An 18,663-nucleotide genomic window follows, 5' to 3' on the forward strand; every position below is an offset into this window, starting at 1 on the left:
ATTACCAGTTTGGGGCCCCCATGCGATAACAATGACTGCTGACAATCTGCATTAACACTGAGCACTTACAATTATCATTACCACTGAGCACTGACTATTTGCATTACCTCTGAGCACTGACAATTTGCATTAGCACTGAGCGCTGACTATTTGTGTTATCACTGTGATGCAACCCCCCAGAATCCACCCCAACCAACTAACCAACTTTAAAAAAAAAAAAAAAAAACACTTGGTGCGGCGCCTGTGGCTCAGTCGGTAAGGTGCCGGCCCCATATACTGAGGGTGGCGGGTTCAAACCCGGCCCCGGCCAAACTGCAACCAAAAAATAGCCGAGCGTTGTGGCGGGCGCCTGTAGTCCCAGCTACTCGGGAAGCTGAGGCAAGAGAATCGCTTAAGCCCAGGAGTTGGAGGTTGCTGTGAGCTGTGTGAGGCCACGGCACTCTACCGAGGGCGATAAGGTGAAACTCTGTCTCTACAAAAAAAAAACAAAACAAAAAAAACAAAAAAAAAACTCCTAACTTGTTCTTACCTTGGTCCTCAGACAGCAGCAGGCTCTGCACAAGCAAGCTGATGACTCCCTTGATCACATCACACCCGAGACTGAGAGGAGGAGTCGAGAGACAGAGAGGAGGAGGGGAGTCGGGGAGTGCAGCGCACATTCCACACATGCGCACTGTGGCCCGGGATGAGTCGGCTGCTAAACAGGACAGGCAGCAGTGGCAAAAACACCCTGTGGGCTGGATAAATGTCCTCAGCGGGCCACATGTGGCCTGCGGGCCGTAGTTTGAGGGTCCCTGAGCTAGAGGATTTGTTCTTTCGCACCTTCCCTCCTTTTCTCACCAACTCCTACCCCTGCCCTCCATCCCTGCCACTCCCATTCCATGTCCTGCTGCCACTCTAGCAAGACCCACGTCCTTCAAATCTCAGATCCTCTCCACATCTAACACACAAATAGGTCAATAAAGTAAACCTCCCAGAGGATTTTGATTATTAAATCTAAAAGAAAGAATTTTTAGAGTAAATTTCAACCACTGTTTTTTTTTTGTTTTTCGTTTTTTTTTTTGGCTGGGGCTGCGTTTGAAGCTGCCACCTCCGGCATATGGGACCGGCGCCCTCAACCACTGTTACATGCAGATGGGGGAAGTACTGTAGAGGCTAAGAAAGCCTTTACTTAAGGACCTACTCGACTTCCCAGAATAGAAGAGTATCTCCTTGAGGGTCCAGACCAACTTCTAATATTATACTTTCACTTTAAAGCAGTTTTCTTAGCGCCCAAGGGTTCAAATAAACGCTGAGACATTCTGTTGGTATAGATTTTAAATTGCAAGCTCGATTTTATATCCTCAAATACAGTTCTTAAGGAAGATTAGTTACAAATAGTTGTCAATACTTTCAAGTGATGGAAGAAATTACATTTTAGCAAAACTGGATGAATTTTTTATGTGAGAGAGAATGGTCCTTTCACCACCACGTGGAATTACTCCAGTTCATGCAATAAATGACTATTACATCTTTTAAAGTTGTCCTAATTTTTCTAGTTGAGATTTCATGCCTATTTTAAGTCAAGCTATCAGTATGCTTCTGAGCTCACCTCACCCTCTCTGGAAATAGTGGGGACACCCAGGGCCTCTCTGCGACACAGCTGGGCCCCTGCTTAGTAAGATGTTGTTTTGACTCTTTCATCTCAGTGCGAAGGTTCCCAGGAAGTCTAGGGTTTCAGAAGAGGTGGCCTGGGTTGCCTGTAGGCAAATACTATGCCAGAGATCATATAGGACACTGATAGTGACCTAGAAGAGGTGAACAGGAGGGAAATTTTTAAGTTATTTTGACATAAAATAGGCAGAAATAAGCATCACCAAACTCCTGTGACTAGAAATTGAGGATAAGAAAGAAGAGGTTTGTCTGTCACGAGGTGACCCTCACAGTAGACTTTGTGAACAGCTTTTATAGAACCACTTAAGAGAGTACCATCAACATCTTACATATGTTACATACAATTTGAATACAAATTCTTAAAATTTATAACATTAAAATAATCTTCTAATAAAATCAGCCTTAAGTATAAGGAATCTAAATTTCAATATCTTGTACAATTCTAAATAAATATCTTTGATCTATAACCCTGGGAAAATATTACACTTTATGGTGACATGATAGAGACAATCAAACAGTATTATATGTGAAAAATAAAACATCAATTTAAAAATAAGTCTAAAAACACACTGAACTGAAAAATACAAAACAAAGACACTAAGGACACGATCATTAAACCCTAGCACTGGGGTGACCAGATGCATGCTCAGCAACACACTTTCAACTGATATAAAAAGCCCTTTAAAATTCGTATCTAAATAAATAAGCTGAAACACCAAGGGAGGTACTGTACCAGCCAGTAACAAGTAGAGAGTAATTGCTCCCTTTTTCTTTCAAATGAGGCTAACAGAAAAACAGGAAATAATGATCACTTGCTAAAAAACTGTAATTCATGTTTGCTCTTTGAAAATGCTACCCGATAAAAAGTCAAAGCAAGGCTTCCTAAATTTTAGACCACTGTACTTTAGGTAAGGGAAGACCACCTAACTGACAGATTTAAACAAAAACTAGACATCTGCTTATTGAAGGTATGATTGAATTTTTGCTTAATGAACCCACGATAGGGTCTAAATCAACCCCACGATATGAATGCACGTTCAAACATCTGAATGCATGATCTGTAATACTGAATTATATACGATGATTTCATTTGCCAAAGTATTGGTTCATTTCATGTAAGACCAAATCAAAATATCTACAGTAGATCTATGTATCTATTTATGCTTCTATTTTGGTTCTTAAGATTCTCAGAACATAATAGGTGCTCAATAAAGGCTGAGTTGAGTCCAACATTCATCATTTCAGGAAGCATTGAATCCATGATAAAACTGTTGCTTAAGACTCAGGGGGAGCTCTTTCATTTTGCCTCCAGGCCTGTGATTAATATTTTGCTAGTTAATCAAGTTAATTGCCACAGATCAGTTACAGTTTCTCATTTCAGAATCGAGATTTCTATAATTCATTTATCCCACAGTTAAACCTTCTTCAAAGATTTGTGCCTGCACATCATAGTCAAGTTAAAAGAATAAAAATAATCTTTGTTGCTTTATCTTGGGTATTTGCTTATCATTCTGTCTAAAACACACATATGCACACCCGTACACACCATTCCATAAATGGAGAAAGAATCTGGAAAGAATGCACAAAGTGTAAATTATACAACTTCCAAAGTTAACTAAAAAATGACATTGAAACCCTGTAAGGAACTCCTTTTGATTATATACAAACTTATTGCATGGTAGCTGGAAGCAATGTCTGTGGACCAACAAATAGAAACCAGAAGTGTCCTTTAACCACTGGCTTGACAGGGTAGGTAAAACTAGTGTGGTTCCAACACTACCCTGTTTCATTCTGCTCAGTGCTCAGGCAGATACGCTCTCCAAAGATCATTTGTTCCAACTACTTGAGATCAGCATCTGCCTCATTACGTGGACTATTCTAACAGAGTTCTTCTGGCTTGCCATTTAAAGCTGCTGTTGCTTATGTCCTTGGTTCACTACTGGGGGAAGGGGGAAATATAACAGAACTCTAGAAATAAAGTTTCACATCTTTCATTCTCACTGCCAGGATGCCTGCCTTTGTCGAATGCTGCTAGGAGAGGTAGATCCAGTGTTTTAGTTCTGCCATTCCCTGCAGTAACTTAGTGTAATAGAAATCCATGTTGTCTGCAAAGTCTGTACAAACTGGTGACTCCATGTCACCGAAAGTGCAGTATAGCGCAGTTCCTCCAACACTAAGCAAAACCGTTGCTATGCACAGCAAGATCAGTAAAATACAGGAGCCACCTCCAACTTCATCTGCAAATACAGGAACAGAATGAGGTTAAATTGTCATCAAAATGGAAATTTTAGCATCTACTATCTTCTCACTAATAATATAACTGGATGTTTCTAATGTTAGTCCTCTGGGGATAGGACTTATTGACAAAAAATTCATGCTCCAAATGATTCTACAAAGACCTACTTGTTAGTCAAACATAAAGATTCATCCTTGTGTTTGTGAATGCTAAAATTAAAACTAGCTCATTTATCCAATGAATATAATCACTTCCATGAAAAAGAAGAAAAACAGGCAGTGTTTCTCTGATGTGCTCATAGGATTATTTTAGAGTACACACTACAACCTCACTATTATATAATAATACCTTTGGAGGTCACGTCATGGGACTGATCACTTTAAAGCAAAGTTAACTTGGTATTAAATTATAAAAAAATGTTTTAGGCTGGGATCTCTTTGCATCTTATTTATTCACTTTTATTCTTATCACTTAGTGCAATAGGAAAGTTCTAGACTGTGCAGTGATTTCTTCTAGTTTTGCTTAACATTTTTGGCAAGTTTGCTTTTAATAAATATATCCATTATCAATCTTTCTACATTGAAAAAAACTACCTTTTGGTTGACAATCATTCATAATTAAAGAAAAATAAAAAATATTTCAAAAAGACTAAAAAGTTTTGATTCACAGCATGATGACAGTGTAGGCAAACCTTTTTGGAAGGTAACTTGGTAGTATCTATTAAAATTTAAAATTAGGCTCGGTGCCTGTTGCTAAATGGTTAGGGCGCTGGCCACATATTCTGGGGCTGGTGGGTTTGAACCTGTCCTAAGCCTGCTAAACAACAATGACAACTGCAACAAAAAAATAGCTGGGCATTGCAGTGGGCGCCTGTAGTCCCAGCTACTTGAGAGGCTGAGGCAAGAGCATCGCTTAAGCCCAAGAGTTTGAGGTTGCTGTGAACTGTGACGCCACACACTCTACTGAAGATGACATAGGGAGACTTTGTCTCAAAAAAAAAAAAAATTTTATGCCTATGATGAAAAAAGATATATACACATTTTTTAAAGAGACAGTGTCTCACTTTGTCACCCAGTCTGGAGTGCAGTGATCCCATCATAACTCAGTGCAGCCTTGAGTGCCCTCCTGAGTAGTTGGGATTAGAGATGCATGTCACCACATCTGGCTAATTATTATTATTTTTTTAGAGATGGGATCTTGCCATGCTGCACAGGCTGGTTTGAATTCCTGCCTTTAACTGATCCTTCTTTCTCAGTCTCCCTCACTGCACCTCTCTGAAAATATGTTTTTTATAAAACGTAGAAATATGATCATTATCATTCATGGTGTGTTTTTGTTTTTGGATAGTTAAGTCTTTCTACCTTTTCTTTTTTTAACATTATCCCCTCCCACCTCCTTATCTTTGTTTTTGGTGAGACAGAGTCTTGCTCTGTCACCTGGCTGGAGTGCTGTGGAGTGATTACAGCTCACAGCAACCTTAGTCTCTTGGGCTGCAGATATCCTCTTGCCTGAGTCTCCTGTGTAGCTGGAACTACAGGTGCCAACTACATGCTTAGCTACTTTCCTATTTCTTTTTAGTAAAGACAGGGTCTCACTCTTGCTCAGGCTGGTCTCAAACTCCTGAGCTCAAGCAATCCACCCATCTTGGCCTCCCAGAGTGCTAGGATTACATGTGTGAGCCACCTTGCCTGGCGCTTATCTTTGTTAATAACCTAGTTGATGTATTTTTCTGTATTTTGCTTTATTATCACATATTCATATATAAGCATTTCAATACAGTTTAAGTATTTGAAAACATCTATTTTGTTTGTTTTATCTAGATGTGCTGGAATCATTTAGAGCTGTGCAGTCCAATAGCCACTTGGCTCAAAACGAGAGGTGATCTGAGTATAAACTATACGCCAGATTTTGAAGACTCTGGTGTGAAAAAAGGAGAGTACAATATCTCTCTTTAGTAATTTTTTCACATAGATCATATGTCAAAATAATATCTTTAACATATTGGGTTAAAATATATTATTAACATTCATTTTGTCTGTTTCTTTTTAGTTTTTTAACATGGCTACTACAAAATTTAAAATCATGTATGTATTTCATTGTATTTCTAGTGAATAGGATTGATTTAGACTTTCAAGGGTGTCCAACCTTTTTCTTTTTTGTAGCACACTGACAGAGTAACAGCTGTCTTGAGCCACACATCAAGCACACAAATACTAACGAAAGCTGATGAGCAAAAGAAAAGGTCCATGGACACTTTTTGTGATCTCTGACACCACAGAGAAGCAAATCAGTCCTCACATAATTTGCATGCAGCCCAAAGGCCATAGGTTGAACACCCCTGAAAGAATAGGCTCTTTTAGGAAGGTTTATGAAACTGGGCAAGCTCTAGATCTTAGAAGTCAACCATCACCAACCATTTACATGAAGTTCTGTAATTCTCAAAATGAAATCACACACATTATTTGACATGTTTTTCAGCCCCCAGAGGGACAGGTGGAGAGATGTTATTCTTATTTTAAAAAAGATCATGAAACTGAGTCTCCTACAAATTAAGTGACTTTGTCTAAGATGAAGTGGCTACTAAGTGAAATAGGAACTGTGAGTTCCAAATCCAGAGTTCCTTCTACTAAAGCAATGATCTGGTGCAAATTACTGCTAGCAGAAATGGGCATTTTACCTAGAAAAGAATTTGAGAGTTACAAGCAAAGGGCAAGGTAATATTAAAGGTTAGAACAGATTATTTCCAAGGCCCCTAACCAGTCTTAGGACCATAGAAATTTAGAAACTTCTACTGGGATCACTTTTGTCAGACTCAGAAACCATTCCTTAATAGTTATACTGTTTTTTTTTTTTTTGCAGTTTCTGGCCGGGGCTGGGTTTGAACCCACCACCTCTGGCATATGGGGCCGGTGCCCTATTCCTCTGAGCCATAGGCGCCGCCCTATACTGTTGTTTGAACAATGCAATTGTTTTATAAAATACTAGAACCGACAGGCTCTTGGCTGTATTTCCACTTCCTCTTCCTTACCTAAGTCTCAGATAAACCTATTTGCAACCACAAAAGGCAGCACTGTTTGCTGCAGTAACTACCTTAGGTACAGGCCCAGGAGGAAAAAAACGAATCCAATAATAGCAAGTGTTAAATTGCTACTCTTGAGAGACACTTCAAAGAGAAAGAAGAAATCACTGAAGAGAATATACTTGTAATTCACAAAACTTCTCCACAATAAAGAAGAAATATTAACTGGCCACTGAATAGAAGACAAAATTATCAGGCTCACTGAAGAAAAAAAGAAAGCAGTATTAAGGAAGGAAATTAATTGAAATAAGCTCTCCACATTGAGGACTAGCTATGGGTAAGGACAACTCGCTCCCTTAATTGAACAAACAAAATGTTTACGAATAATTTAAGGTTACAGTTTGATTAAGTCACTCTTCTATGAATCTTACGGGCAAACATCATGGCACACATTAATTCATTCTTTCAGTAAACACTGACCATCAACTCTGCCAGACATGGTGCTGAGCAGTTTACCTTGATCCAAGGTATCGTCTATTTCTTGGAATCGCACTCTTCGCTTAGATGGTTTCTGTTGCATTTGGGCAGGATGATCTCCTACAGTATCGTTCCTCTTCTTTAATATAGACACTAATCCTTCAGCAGGAACAACCTGTCAGAGGTTACAAGAACCATTTGTTCTATGAAGGTGGGAAATCTCGATATTTTACATGTAATTGCAACAAAGGCTAACTTAATAGATACTTGAATTTTTATTATAGAAATTCCTATAGGAAGAAAACCAAAATTAAGCATTAAGATCTAACAGAATACAAGTTTCACTTTTATGAAGGGACAAACATGCAGATCTAAAACGCTGACGTCTTTTTTTAACCCCTGAAGTGACTCCAGGGCTAGGCACTGTGAACAGCATGCAGCAGAGGGGGAGTCAGCAGACTTCTTTTAACTGCTATCCTTTTTAGCTTACTTTTCCACTATCTGTAAAAGAACTACTCAGCCTGCCTTTGCTAAATCATCAGCACTGAGTTTTGCTTTACAAAATATGCCTGTAATTCACCATTGTTTCTTTATTCGTCAGTAATTTTTCAGAAATGACCACGCAAACCTTAAGATGTATCTAATATCAAACTTTTAACATCAAAATGAGTGTTGTCATTTTGACAACAATAATGCTCCATTGCACAAAATATTTTAAGGACTTTTAGAATTTCTCTCGGAACCAGTATACTAGGGAACAAAGGCCTATTTTTGTAAATAGAGTTGAACTGGAGCATAGACAAGACCACCAGGCTGCTCTGGGGCCACAGAGGCAGAACCAAGGAGTTGCAATAGGCCATAAAGCCTAAAATCTTTATAATCTGGGTTTCCATAGGAAAACTCTGCTCTTTGATACCTCTTCAGACCCCGAGTCCCACCCCTTTCTGTGTCGCCTTCTAGTTCTCACTTCAACCACCTTTCTCCTGCCCACCTGCTACCCCTTACTTAGAAGTAAAACCAAAAACCCTTGCCATATTTAGTAGCTAAAAGACTCCACGGTGCAGGTGGGAGAAGAGGATCAGCTGAAAGAGCCTGGCTGGCAAGCAGGGCCTTACCAAGGGCCCCCAAGCAGTCGGGTCAGTCACAGAAGTTTAACTTGCGAGTAGCCTGCTTGCTCTAAGCTGCAGGTGATGACATAGGTGGGCATTGTGGGCTTAACACTGTGGATGTCAGAGTCTTACTGTTATCAGATCACTGTAAGCTGAGGGCTGCCCATAATGTCATTTATCTCATCAACAGCACAAAATACTCAGTATGATTTTCAGTTCCAGCCAGCAATCTCTGATAATGTGCTATGCACACATATTACAGATTCTATTAGTTCTTTTTATAACTCAGGCCGTTTAGGGTCAAAGAACTCAAGATAGTCCGCTGCTGGGATTCTCTGAACAGCAGAAAAACCATTATCTCAAAAAAAAAAAAAAAGAAAAAAAATCAATGTTATTCTTTTTAAAGAAAATATGTATTTCAGATGGCCATTGTCCTTGTTCCGAGAAAACTGAAGTATGTTAGTGGCAATAAAATAGTATGTGCAAATATGCAAAGGAATAGTCCTTTAAATCTTTCTTTAGAAAGCTACAACACAGGGCGGTGCCTGTGGCTTTTCAAAGGAGTAGGGCACCGGCCCCATATGCCAGAGGTGGTGGGTTCAAACCCAGCCCTGGCCAGAAACTACAAAAAAAAAAAAAGAAGCTACAACACAATTTAACAGCCCCAACATACAAGAACAACAACAAAAAAGTGACTTTAGAAGCATCCTGCTAAAACTAAGAGGGAAAGAAATCTTTTTTTTTTTTGAGACAGAATCTTATTTTGTCACCCTTGGTAGAGTGCCGTAGCATCACAGCTCACAGCAACGTCCAGCTCTTGGGCTTAGGCCATTCTCTTGACTCAGCCTCCCAAGTGGCTGGGACTTACAGGCACCCGCCACAATGCCCGGCTATTTTTTTGTTGCAGTTTGGCTGGGGCTGGGTAAGAACTGGCCACCCTCAGTATAGGGTGCTGGCACCCTACTCACTGAGTCACAGGTGCCGCTTGGTAAAGAAATCTTCATAAGTATATTAAGAGCAAAAAATGGAAAATGGGGACGGCACCTGTGGCTCAGTGAGTACGGACCCATATACCAAGGGTGGCGGGTTCAAACTCCTAAGCCCAGGAGTTGGAGGTTGCTGTGAGCTGTGATGCCACGGTACTCTATCAAGGGCAATAAAGTGAGACTCTGTCTTTAAAAAAACAAAAAAAAAAAGAAATGGAAAATGGAAATGAATTTTAATGAACATATTACTACTAAAGACGTATCACTGGTACTTTTTTAGTAAATGTATAAAAAAGAGGAGGAGGTTCATATATTCATTCACTATCTACTTTCTCCCATAAAATAAAGTCGTATATTTACCAATGGTGAACTCACCCTCTATGGGGTTTTTCAAGGTGCCATTTTAGCTACTTAGAAAAATAATCCTATTAAGAACAGTGCGAAAGGTAAGACCCAGCGTGGCCTTACTGTTAACTGTGTCTTTATAATATGAACTTTGAGTTTGCAAATAAGTTCAAGAAACAGACATAAACCATAAATTAAAAGACACTGCAAATATAAATCAGTGGATGTTGACAGACTGACAGAAGCTCCTGAAGTGATCTGAAAGGTACAGAATATACCACTCAGACCAAGAGCCGGCCCCCGTGCAGCAGCTGTTAGGTGACAACTTTAGCTCCTGCTCAGCCTCATCTGGAGTGGTGTCTGGCTCTGTAAGTCATGCTGTTACGGGATACACATTTTATTAGGCAGCCCCACCTCATTTATTATGGGTGGCAATGAACTTTAGGAACTTTTCCAGAATCTTTCCAGAGGAAGAAGCAGAGTATGTGCCATAGGCAGCTGTGTGGGAGGATGCCATCCTCCCACGACCCTTAATTCTTGGCAAAAATTTAACCATCTCCCACCAAAACTCTCCTGTTTCAGCAGGACCTGCCCCAGCTCTTTTCCACTGTATCCCTTTCAGTTTTGCTCCAGGGTCTTCTCTAGATCTTTCTTTCTGCTGTACCTGCCTCAGTAAAGTACCATGATGTCAGAGCTCACAGCAACCTCAATCTCTTGGGCTTAAGCAATTCTCCTGCCTCAGCCTCCCATGTAGCTGGGACTACAGGTGCCCACCACAACGCCCAGCTATTCGTTGCTGTTGTCGTTGTTTAGCAGGCCTGGGCCGGATTTGAACCCATCAGCCCCGGTGCATGTAGCCAGTGCCCTAACTACTGAGCTATGGGCACCAAGCTAATAAAGAGCTTTTAAAAACAACTTTGGTGGAGTTTGCCTTAATTCCAAGATAGAAGCGCAAGTAAGACCAAACAAGGTCATGGTCTTGGTTTGGGGTCTTACTCAAAAGATTGTCAAGTGTTTCTAAATAGATTGGGCTGTTGATTTAAGGGACCTACCAACATACCCCCTCCAAACTATTCTTCAAAACATTTAAAAAAAAAAAAACAAAACTATATTTTTGCACACCTGTATTGCCAGCTACTCGGGAGGCTTAGGCAAGAGGATTGCTCAAGTCCCAGAGTTTGAGGTTGCTGTGAGCTATGACGCCATAGCACTCTACCCAGGCTGACAGAGGGAGACTCTTTTATAAAAACAAAACAAAACAAAAAAACTATAATGTCAGTATTAAAAGGTGAAAAAAATTTTAATTTCAAAAAAGAAAGCATTATAAAAGAATAAAAAAATAAAGCTGCAGTTTCCCACTTCAATCACCGAATTTCTTTCCTACCCAAACAAAATATATTAAGCCATTCCATGGGTAACAAAAAGAATGTCTGAGCTATAATTAATGTAATTGTTACTGGTAGTACTCTAAAAATCAGCACAGAATTAAAGAAAAATCCATCTGGCCCAGTCTTCTGTATTTGCAAATAAATAGTTTTTCCCATATTTCCCTCAAACATCAATGACCATTTAAATAGCACTTTCAGAATGAACTGGTTGTAAAAACAAGATTATCTTGCAACTCTCCTGGAATAGTAAATCCAAATGTGATAAGGAATATATTCAGAGAGCTAGCACTGTTAGAAGAGCCTCCTCACAAAATTCAAGGAGAAAAAGATACCAAATAACATTCTTTTCATGATACAATTATTACTTAATCCAGAATCTCAAAGTTAGTCAATGTTGAAGAAGAAACATATACTTGGTTTCCAACTAACTTGAGAATTAATGTTTAGAAATCATATTACTTCATCATAAAACCTTAAATGCCAGAGATTTCACTGTTGAAGCATGCGTGAATCTATTTCTCACTAAAAAGTGATGTTCTCTGCCTGCTCCTTGAGATTGGGGTTACATGATAAGAACTATAATTTAGTGAACGTGTATACTTTATGTAAAGATGGCATAAAACATGTAGCTTAATTGTTACAACTCTGTTTTACAGGCACCATCAGCTCCTTTTTACTTCATTTTCTCCAACTATTTCTCCAACATGTTTTAGCATATAATTACAGTGAGATTAATAGAACTTAAGTAAAATTAATGTTTCTTTTGTCTTTCCAAAGTGGTTTACATCTCTAACAAACATTTTTTTTCTTTTGGTGCCTGTAGCTCAATGGGTAGGGTGCAGGCCATATACACAGAATTTGGCAGGTTCAAACCCAGCCTGGGCCAGATAAAACAACAATGGCAACAACAACAAAATTTTTATTCTACGTATCACTCTAGTTAAGAGATACTTAAACTCGCCTGTAGTCCCAGCTACTTGGGAGGCTGAGGCAAGAGAATCGCTTAAGCCCAGGAGTTGGAGGTTGCTGTGAGCTGTGTGAGGCCACGGCACTCTACCGAGGGCCATAAAGTGAAACTCTGTCTCTAAAAAAAAAAAAAAAAAAAAAAAAAAAAGAGATACTTAAACTAATAGCTAAATTTGTCAATCTAGAAACACTGGTAAAGGATTGGCTGGATGAAAAACATTTTGCATTATTTGATTAATCTGGAAGTAAAGTAATGGCAAATACTATAGCAACTTGACAGAATAAGTCAGAGCTGGACCATGAGGGGCCAGCTGTAAGAAGGAAGTCATCTTCCAGACAGAACATGACGGTCATCTCAGACCATACAACTCTGTACCTTAGAATTCTACAATATGGAGACAGAGTAAAATAGGAAAAAAATTAGGTGTAAATCGACACTGAATTAGTACAAGCATAATTTTATAAAGAAAATTTTCTTTCTTTAATAAAGATAAGAGTTTTATAATGTATCTAAAGTTTCTAGATTAGGAACTAGCTCATGTTTCTGTAATTTGTTTTGCTTGCTTAGGGACAATTTAGTAAGTATAAAATAGAAGAGGAGGTAAGAATGTGAAGGTATTAACCCATTTTTTAACCCCTGGAAAACTGTTTGAATAGCTGCCAATTCAATAACTTTACATACCCTCATCCTGCTGAAATTAATTCATAGTTCTTACCAACACCTGGGACTTTATTATTTTTATGTGAACTTGATTTTTATGCGTTTGTGTCTCTAGAAAGTAAGCTTTATGAGAGCAGGGCCTCGATCTGTGCTCACTGCTATCTCCCTAGTTTCCGTGACATAGTAGATGCTCAACAACTATGCCAAGGAATAAATGTACAGATGAGCAATTTATATATAGGTGGCACCTGGGATATACTTATTTGAACAACATAGACTTTTCTCTGAAAATAATAACAATAAATTTGTTCTTAAAGGTTATTTTTCTAAATAGGAAAAAAAAGTCTTACTGTATATAGTGGCTATTATTTACAATGGTCTGTGCTGGCTCTGTAAAGAATATAAAGACGTAGTCAACAAGATCTCTACTTCTTTTTTTGAGACAGAGTCTCACTCTGTTGCCCTTGGTAGAGTGCCGTGGCATCACAGCTCCTCCAACTCTTGGGCTTAAGCGATTCTCTTGCCTCAGCCTCCTGAGTATCGGGGACTACAGGCGCCCACCACAACGCCCGGCTATTTTTTGGTTGAAGTTGTCATTGCTGTTTAGCAGGCCCTGGCTGGGCTTGAACCTGCTGGCTTTGGCATATGTGGCTGGCACCATAACCACTGAGCTATGGGTGCCGAGCCAAGATCTCTACTTCTGCACTTTGGCACAGAAGACAGGATGTGTGTCCTATCCTAACCAGAGGGAGTCACAGCTAGATAGGACATGAGTAGGAATGATGCTCAGCCTCTTCCTCAGCTGAAGTTCAGAGGTATAGTCCAAATGAAACAAACTATGGATGTCTGGGATCCGGGAACCCTGGCAGCAGCTAGCTACTGAGGAGTGACCAGGAGCAAGGCGCTGTGCATGGCAGTCTACACGTAAAAAGGCATGGCCTAGATGTTGAGGTTTGAGGAGAAAGAGATATGTGGAAAGAAGGTTCCAGAGCAGAGAACAGAGGTGACAACATACAAAGTTTACTTGGGAGGCTGTGAAGGGGTCGCTGTGAGTACAGCATTGGCTGAGAACAGAGATGATGCTGGCAAGGCAGAGTGGGACAGATTATCAAGAGTGTCAAGTACCAAGTCTGTACTATATATATATATATATATATTTTGCAGTTTTGGCCGGGGCCAGGCTTGAACCCACCACCCTCGGTATATGGGGCTGGCACTCTATTCCTTGAGCCACAGGTGCTGCCCCCAGACTTTACCTTGAAGCTAAAGGGAGGCATGGGAAAGAAATTACAATATAAAAAAACGTTTAATAGCAGGAGTTTAAACAGTCCAAGTGTTTGATCGAGACCCTCTGGTATGTATGATTTAATCTGTAGAGTGTTCTTTTTTTTTTTTTGGCTGGGGCTGGGTTTGAACCTGCCACCTCCAGCATATGGGGCTGGCGCCCTACTCCTTGAGCCACAGGTGCTGCCTATGTAGAATGTTTTAAAAGCTGAATACTTCCAGATAAGGCATGAAAACCTTCTTGGTAACAAATAAGTCATTTATACCTGACTGGCCCTTCTGAGTGTCAGTTTGAGACCTCAAGTTCATATTGTATTAATGTAAGACCATCTGGAGGGGAGAAGATGAAACAAGGGAAGGGAAACTTATTAAGTGGCTAATGCAAAAGTCCAGAAAGAGGCAGAAAAGACATAAATAAAAAGGATTAAAATGGAAAAGAAAAGGAGCAAGGTATAAGAGACATGACAATTAACAGAAGTATTAATTAATTAGGAAATGTAGAGGGCAGAATAAAAATGAAAGGCAAAGATGAGGCCATATGGCACAGATTACAAATAGGTAATCCCTGGGTTTTCCTTTGGGGGCTCTTTAGACACCTACATAAATCCTGGAGCAAGTACTTTCCATAAATCTTCTTATGTGATTGGGAGGGTACATTTCTTCTGTTACAAAGTTGAACGACCTCTGCTTCCCTCAAAAGAGCCATTCCAGACAGAACCGCCCTCATTGCTGTTTCTATCATCTTCCTTTGTCTGAGATCCACAGAACAATTACCAACATGACTTCATAAAACACAAAAGCTCAGGGTTAGCTTCCCGTCTTGACTCGGTAAAGGAAAGTCACAGCAGCTAGTCTTAAAAGCAACTTCATTGATTCCAGTGATCTAGCCAAGAAATAACCATCTCAAGTAACAGCAGTGACAGGGACAACTTCACAGAATTCAGTTGAATTCAGCAGGTAGCTTCTAACGAATCTAAACAGCAATTCGGGTTGTCATTTTTCTCTCCACTATACAGTGCGAGGTTATGTCCTCCCCTATATTTTTTGTTTCATGAGACAGGTGCACCTGCAGACATCTAAGTCAATGTTGCTAACCCAGACAGAGGGCAGGGAACATGTGTTGCCCTCTTTCAGAAAAAAGTTTTCTAAAGACACAAACAGTAGCAAAGTGGCTTCCTCCTCAACTTCAGACATAATAATAAAACTATTTCTAAAAGTAGGGTGGTACCTGTGGCTCAGTGAGTAGGGTGTCGGCCCCATATACTGAGGGTGGAGGGCTCAAACCCTGCTCCGGCCAAACTGCAACAAAAAATAGTGGGGGGGTTGTGGCGGGCGCCTGTAGTCCCAGCTACTCGGGAGGCTGAGGCAGGAGAATCACCTAAACCCAAGAGCTGGAGGCTGCTGTGAGCTGTGAGGCCACAGCACTCTACCAAGGGTGACAGACAGTTTTTTCTTTAAAAAAAAAAAAATTCCGAAAAGTAACAACTACTTGAAACTAAAGCACTTATTACAGTTTTTTGAACATATGCTATCTCTATAAGTAGATTATGCATGCATGTTAATTAAGAAAAATGGTTTATTTCTGAATTTCATATCATGTTGCTAAACTGTTCAGAAAGAGGATCTCTGGATTATACACTATGATAATTTTCATTTTAAACACAAATTATATTTTTGTAAAATTTACTCAATATTTGAGTAAATATTTGTATTTAGAAAATAAAACAAGTATCTCACTCCCCTACATGTTAACAGTCTCCTATATGCTAAGTGGGCTTTTATTAGCAGCGTGGAGTTGGGGTCATCAGACCCCTTTGGATTTGTATGACACATTTCTTCACTCACGTTTTTTTTTTGTTGTTGTTGTTTAGCAGCCCTGGGCCAGGTTCAAACCCACCAGCCCCAGAACATGTGGCCATCGCCCTAACCACTGAGCTATAGGTACCCAGCCCCTTCACTCAAGTTTTGATACTAAAAGCTACCTCTCAGTCTTAGGGTACAATATGAGCAGTATTCTCTTGTCTTATAGAGAAGATACTGCAAATCTTCCAGGTTCAGAACCAAGCAAATTGATGATTTATTTTACCAGGCTCCGGGCAAAGGGGATTTGCGCTGACATTAAAGTAATGATGTCAGTGTACTATAGGTATTGCAATAAATTTCACCTTTTGCCCCAAACTAGGATATTTAAATTCAGCAAAAAGACAACTTGAAGTTGGATAACTGCCAGACTGCAGGCTTCCTCTGTGCAATATCCTTACCTGTATCCAGTCACTGCACTTGTAACGTCATGGCCCTCAAACAGAAGTCACTCACACAATTACTCTTCCCTTTTTTTTTTTTTTTTTGTAGAGACAGAGTCTCACTTTATGGCCCTTGGTAGAGTGCCATGGCATCACACAGCTCACAGCAATCTCCAACTCCTGGGTTGAAGCGATTCTCTTGCCTCAGCCTCCCGAGTAGCTGGGACTACAGGCACCCGCCACAACGCCCGGCTATTTTTTTTTTTTTTTTGGTTTGCAGTTCAGCCGGGGCCGCGTTTGAACCCACCACCCTCGGTATATGGGGCCGGCACCTTACCGACTGAGCCACAGGGGCCGCCCCACTCACACAATTACTGAATTAAGAAATAAATGAGTGGCTTTTTCTAACTTTTTAGCTGACATTGAACATGTGATCTTTTTTTTTTCTTAAAATATATGAAACAAGGATAAATATTTTTGATGCTTTTTTTAAACAGGGGAGACTATATTTTTGATAACGTATCATGTTCCCTTTTACATGAGACAGAGAAGCAAGGCTTTAGACATTAAGTTACCGCTTTACTTAGCAAAATTATTTCTGGGTTTGATAAAACTTGCCAAACCTAGAAGAGTTTCATTTATAAATGTCTTTATAAGTTAAAATAGAATACACATTTTTAGTTCCCTATGACATTTCATATAAATTATTTCATTTTGTGTGATGAATATCATTGTTTAAAATGACACAACAAAACAAGTGCTTCCACGGGCTGGCAACCGTGACCACAACCAAGTTCCACTGGAGGTGAAGCTAAGCAATGCAGAATTGGCAAGAAAGTGACAGCAGAGGGATGAGAGAAAAGGGGAAAGCTGGCAAAGAAAGAACATGGCAGTATGTTCTACCACAAACAGCGGCAGGAAGAACTACCAGCAGCGAGGGAACCTAGAAGGGGCAAGGTCACTGCCGGGGAGAAATGACAGGGAGACCTGGGAAAGAGGATCAAGAAGGATCACTGGGACGGCGCAGCAATGTGGAGGCCAGCAGGCGACATGGTTCCCGAGTGCATGAAAAATGGTATTCGTGAGTTTGTCGTTACTAAGAAACAGTATCCTCTGTTCGCAAAAGGAAGAAGGCACACAAATATTTCAAACACAATTCTAGTACAGTAGCCAGGTATGACAGCACAGAGCCCCCTGAAAGGCCAAGAACATCGGCTGATTCCTCACTGTATTCTCAGCACTAGATACATAGGAAAGACTCTCAATAAAATTTTACTGAATGCACAAAAACATAAAACATTATATGTCTGCATTTAAAATTAAAAAAATTAGAATTAAAATTTAAAAAATTAAAAACAATTTTGAAATTAAAAATTTTGTTTACACGTATGTTTTTTTTTTTTTTTTTTTGGCCGGGGCTGGGTTTGAACCCACCACCTCCGGCATATGGGACCGGCGCCCTACTCCTTGAGCCACAGGCACCGCCCTGTTTACACGTATGTTTACACTATTACCTGGATATTTTGCTTAGCCCAAGACCTCATTAAGGTACTAAGAAAATACTAAGCATTAGTGATTTTTAGTTCTTAAACCTTAAAAAACTCTTTTCCTGACAGAACTAGATAGATTTTATTAAAGTGTACTTCCCAGACTGGAGAGGGGAAAAACTATTCAGGAAGTAAACCTTGACCAATCCGTTCAGCATTGTGATAGGAAAGTAAGTTAGTTTTGTACACAAACTTTATGACCATCCTGTATATGTAGCTTTTGTGAGTCTTAGAACAGTTGAACTTAATAGACTTTTAAAAGAATTTAACAGAAATTTCTTAAATTTCTTAACAGAATTTTAAGAAAGGGAATCATTATTACATGAATCAACTTCCATGAAAAGATAACTTTAAACTTTAAATACCTATAATTTTCACTGTTATCTATTATCCAGTAAGAATACTGACCTGTACATATTCTTCTTAGTAAAGTATCTCAAGAATGGAAAAAAAAAGTACCCAAGATACTCAATACTATTATGAAACCAATATATAAACACTTGCACATTCATACGAATGATAAAACACAAATATTGTTCAGAAAGGAGGAGGAGGGAGCGCGGGGGGGGGAGGGCATCTGGCAGGATCTCAGCTAATGTGTACGGCGAAAGGGGACACTTCAAAACAACTAAGAGTCTATTATAAATGTTTTACCATAAAAAATCAGTGAGGTGATGGTTATGTTAATTAGTTTGATTTAAGCATTCCCATTGTATATAAAATCATCACATTGTACTCCATAAATGAAT

At 39.6% G+C, this 18,663-nt stretch overlaps 1 protein-coding gene across 4 annotated transcripts in view; it reads right to left on the reverse strand.

Moving 5' to 3' along the window:
* Positions 1 to 1,302: 1,302 nt before the first annotated feature.
* The window catches only part of CNST (consortin, connexin sorting protein), a 94,134-nt gene continuing 76,773 nt past the window's right edge, over positions 1,303 to 18,663 (reverse strand). For all 4 annotated transcript variants that reach the window (XM_053606959.1, XM_053606957.1, XM_053606958.1 and 1 more), the window contains 2 exons: positions 7,425 to 7,560; positions 1,303 to 3,890 (listed from right to left, as the gene is read on the reverse strand). In XM_053606959.1, the coding sequence (XP_053462934.1) occupies positions 3,685 to 3,890; positions 7,425 to 7,560 (342 nt within the window). In that variant the 3' untranslated portion in view covers positions 1,303 to 3,684. The remainder of the gene's footprint in view (positions 3,891 to 7,424; positions 7,561 to 18,663) is intronic.

Source organism: Nycticebus coucang, chromosome 10 (assembly GCF_027406575.1).
Source record: "Nycticebus coucang isolate mNycCou1 chromosome 10, mNycCou1.pri, whole genome shotgun sequence".
Lineage (NCBI taxonomy): Eukaryota > Metazoa > Chordata > Mammalia > Primates > Lorisidae > Nycticebus > Nycticebus coucang.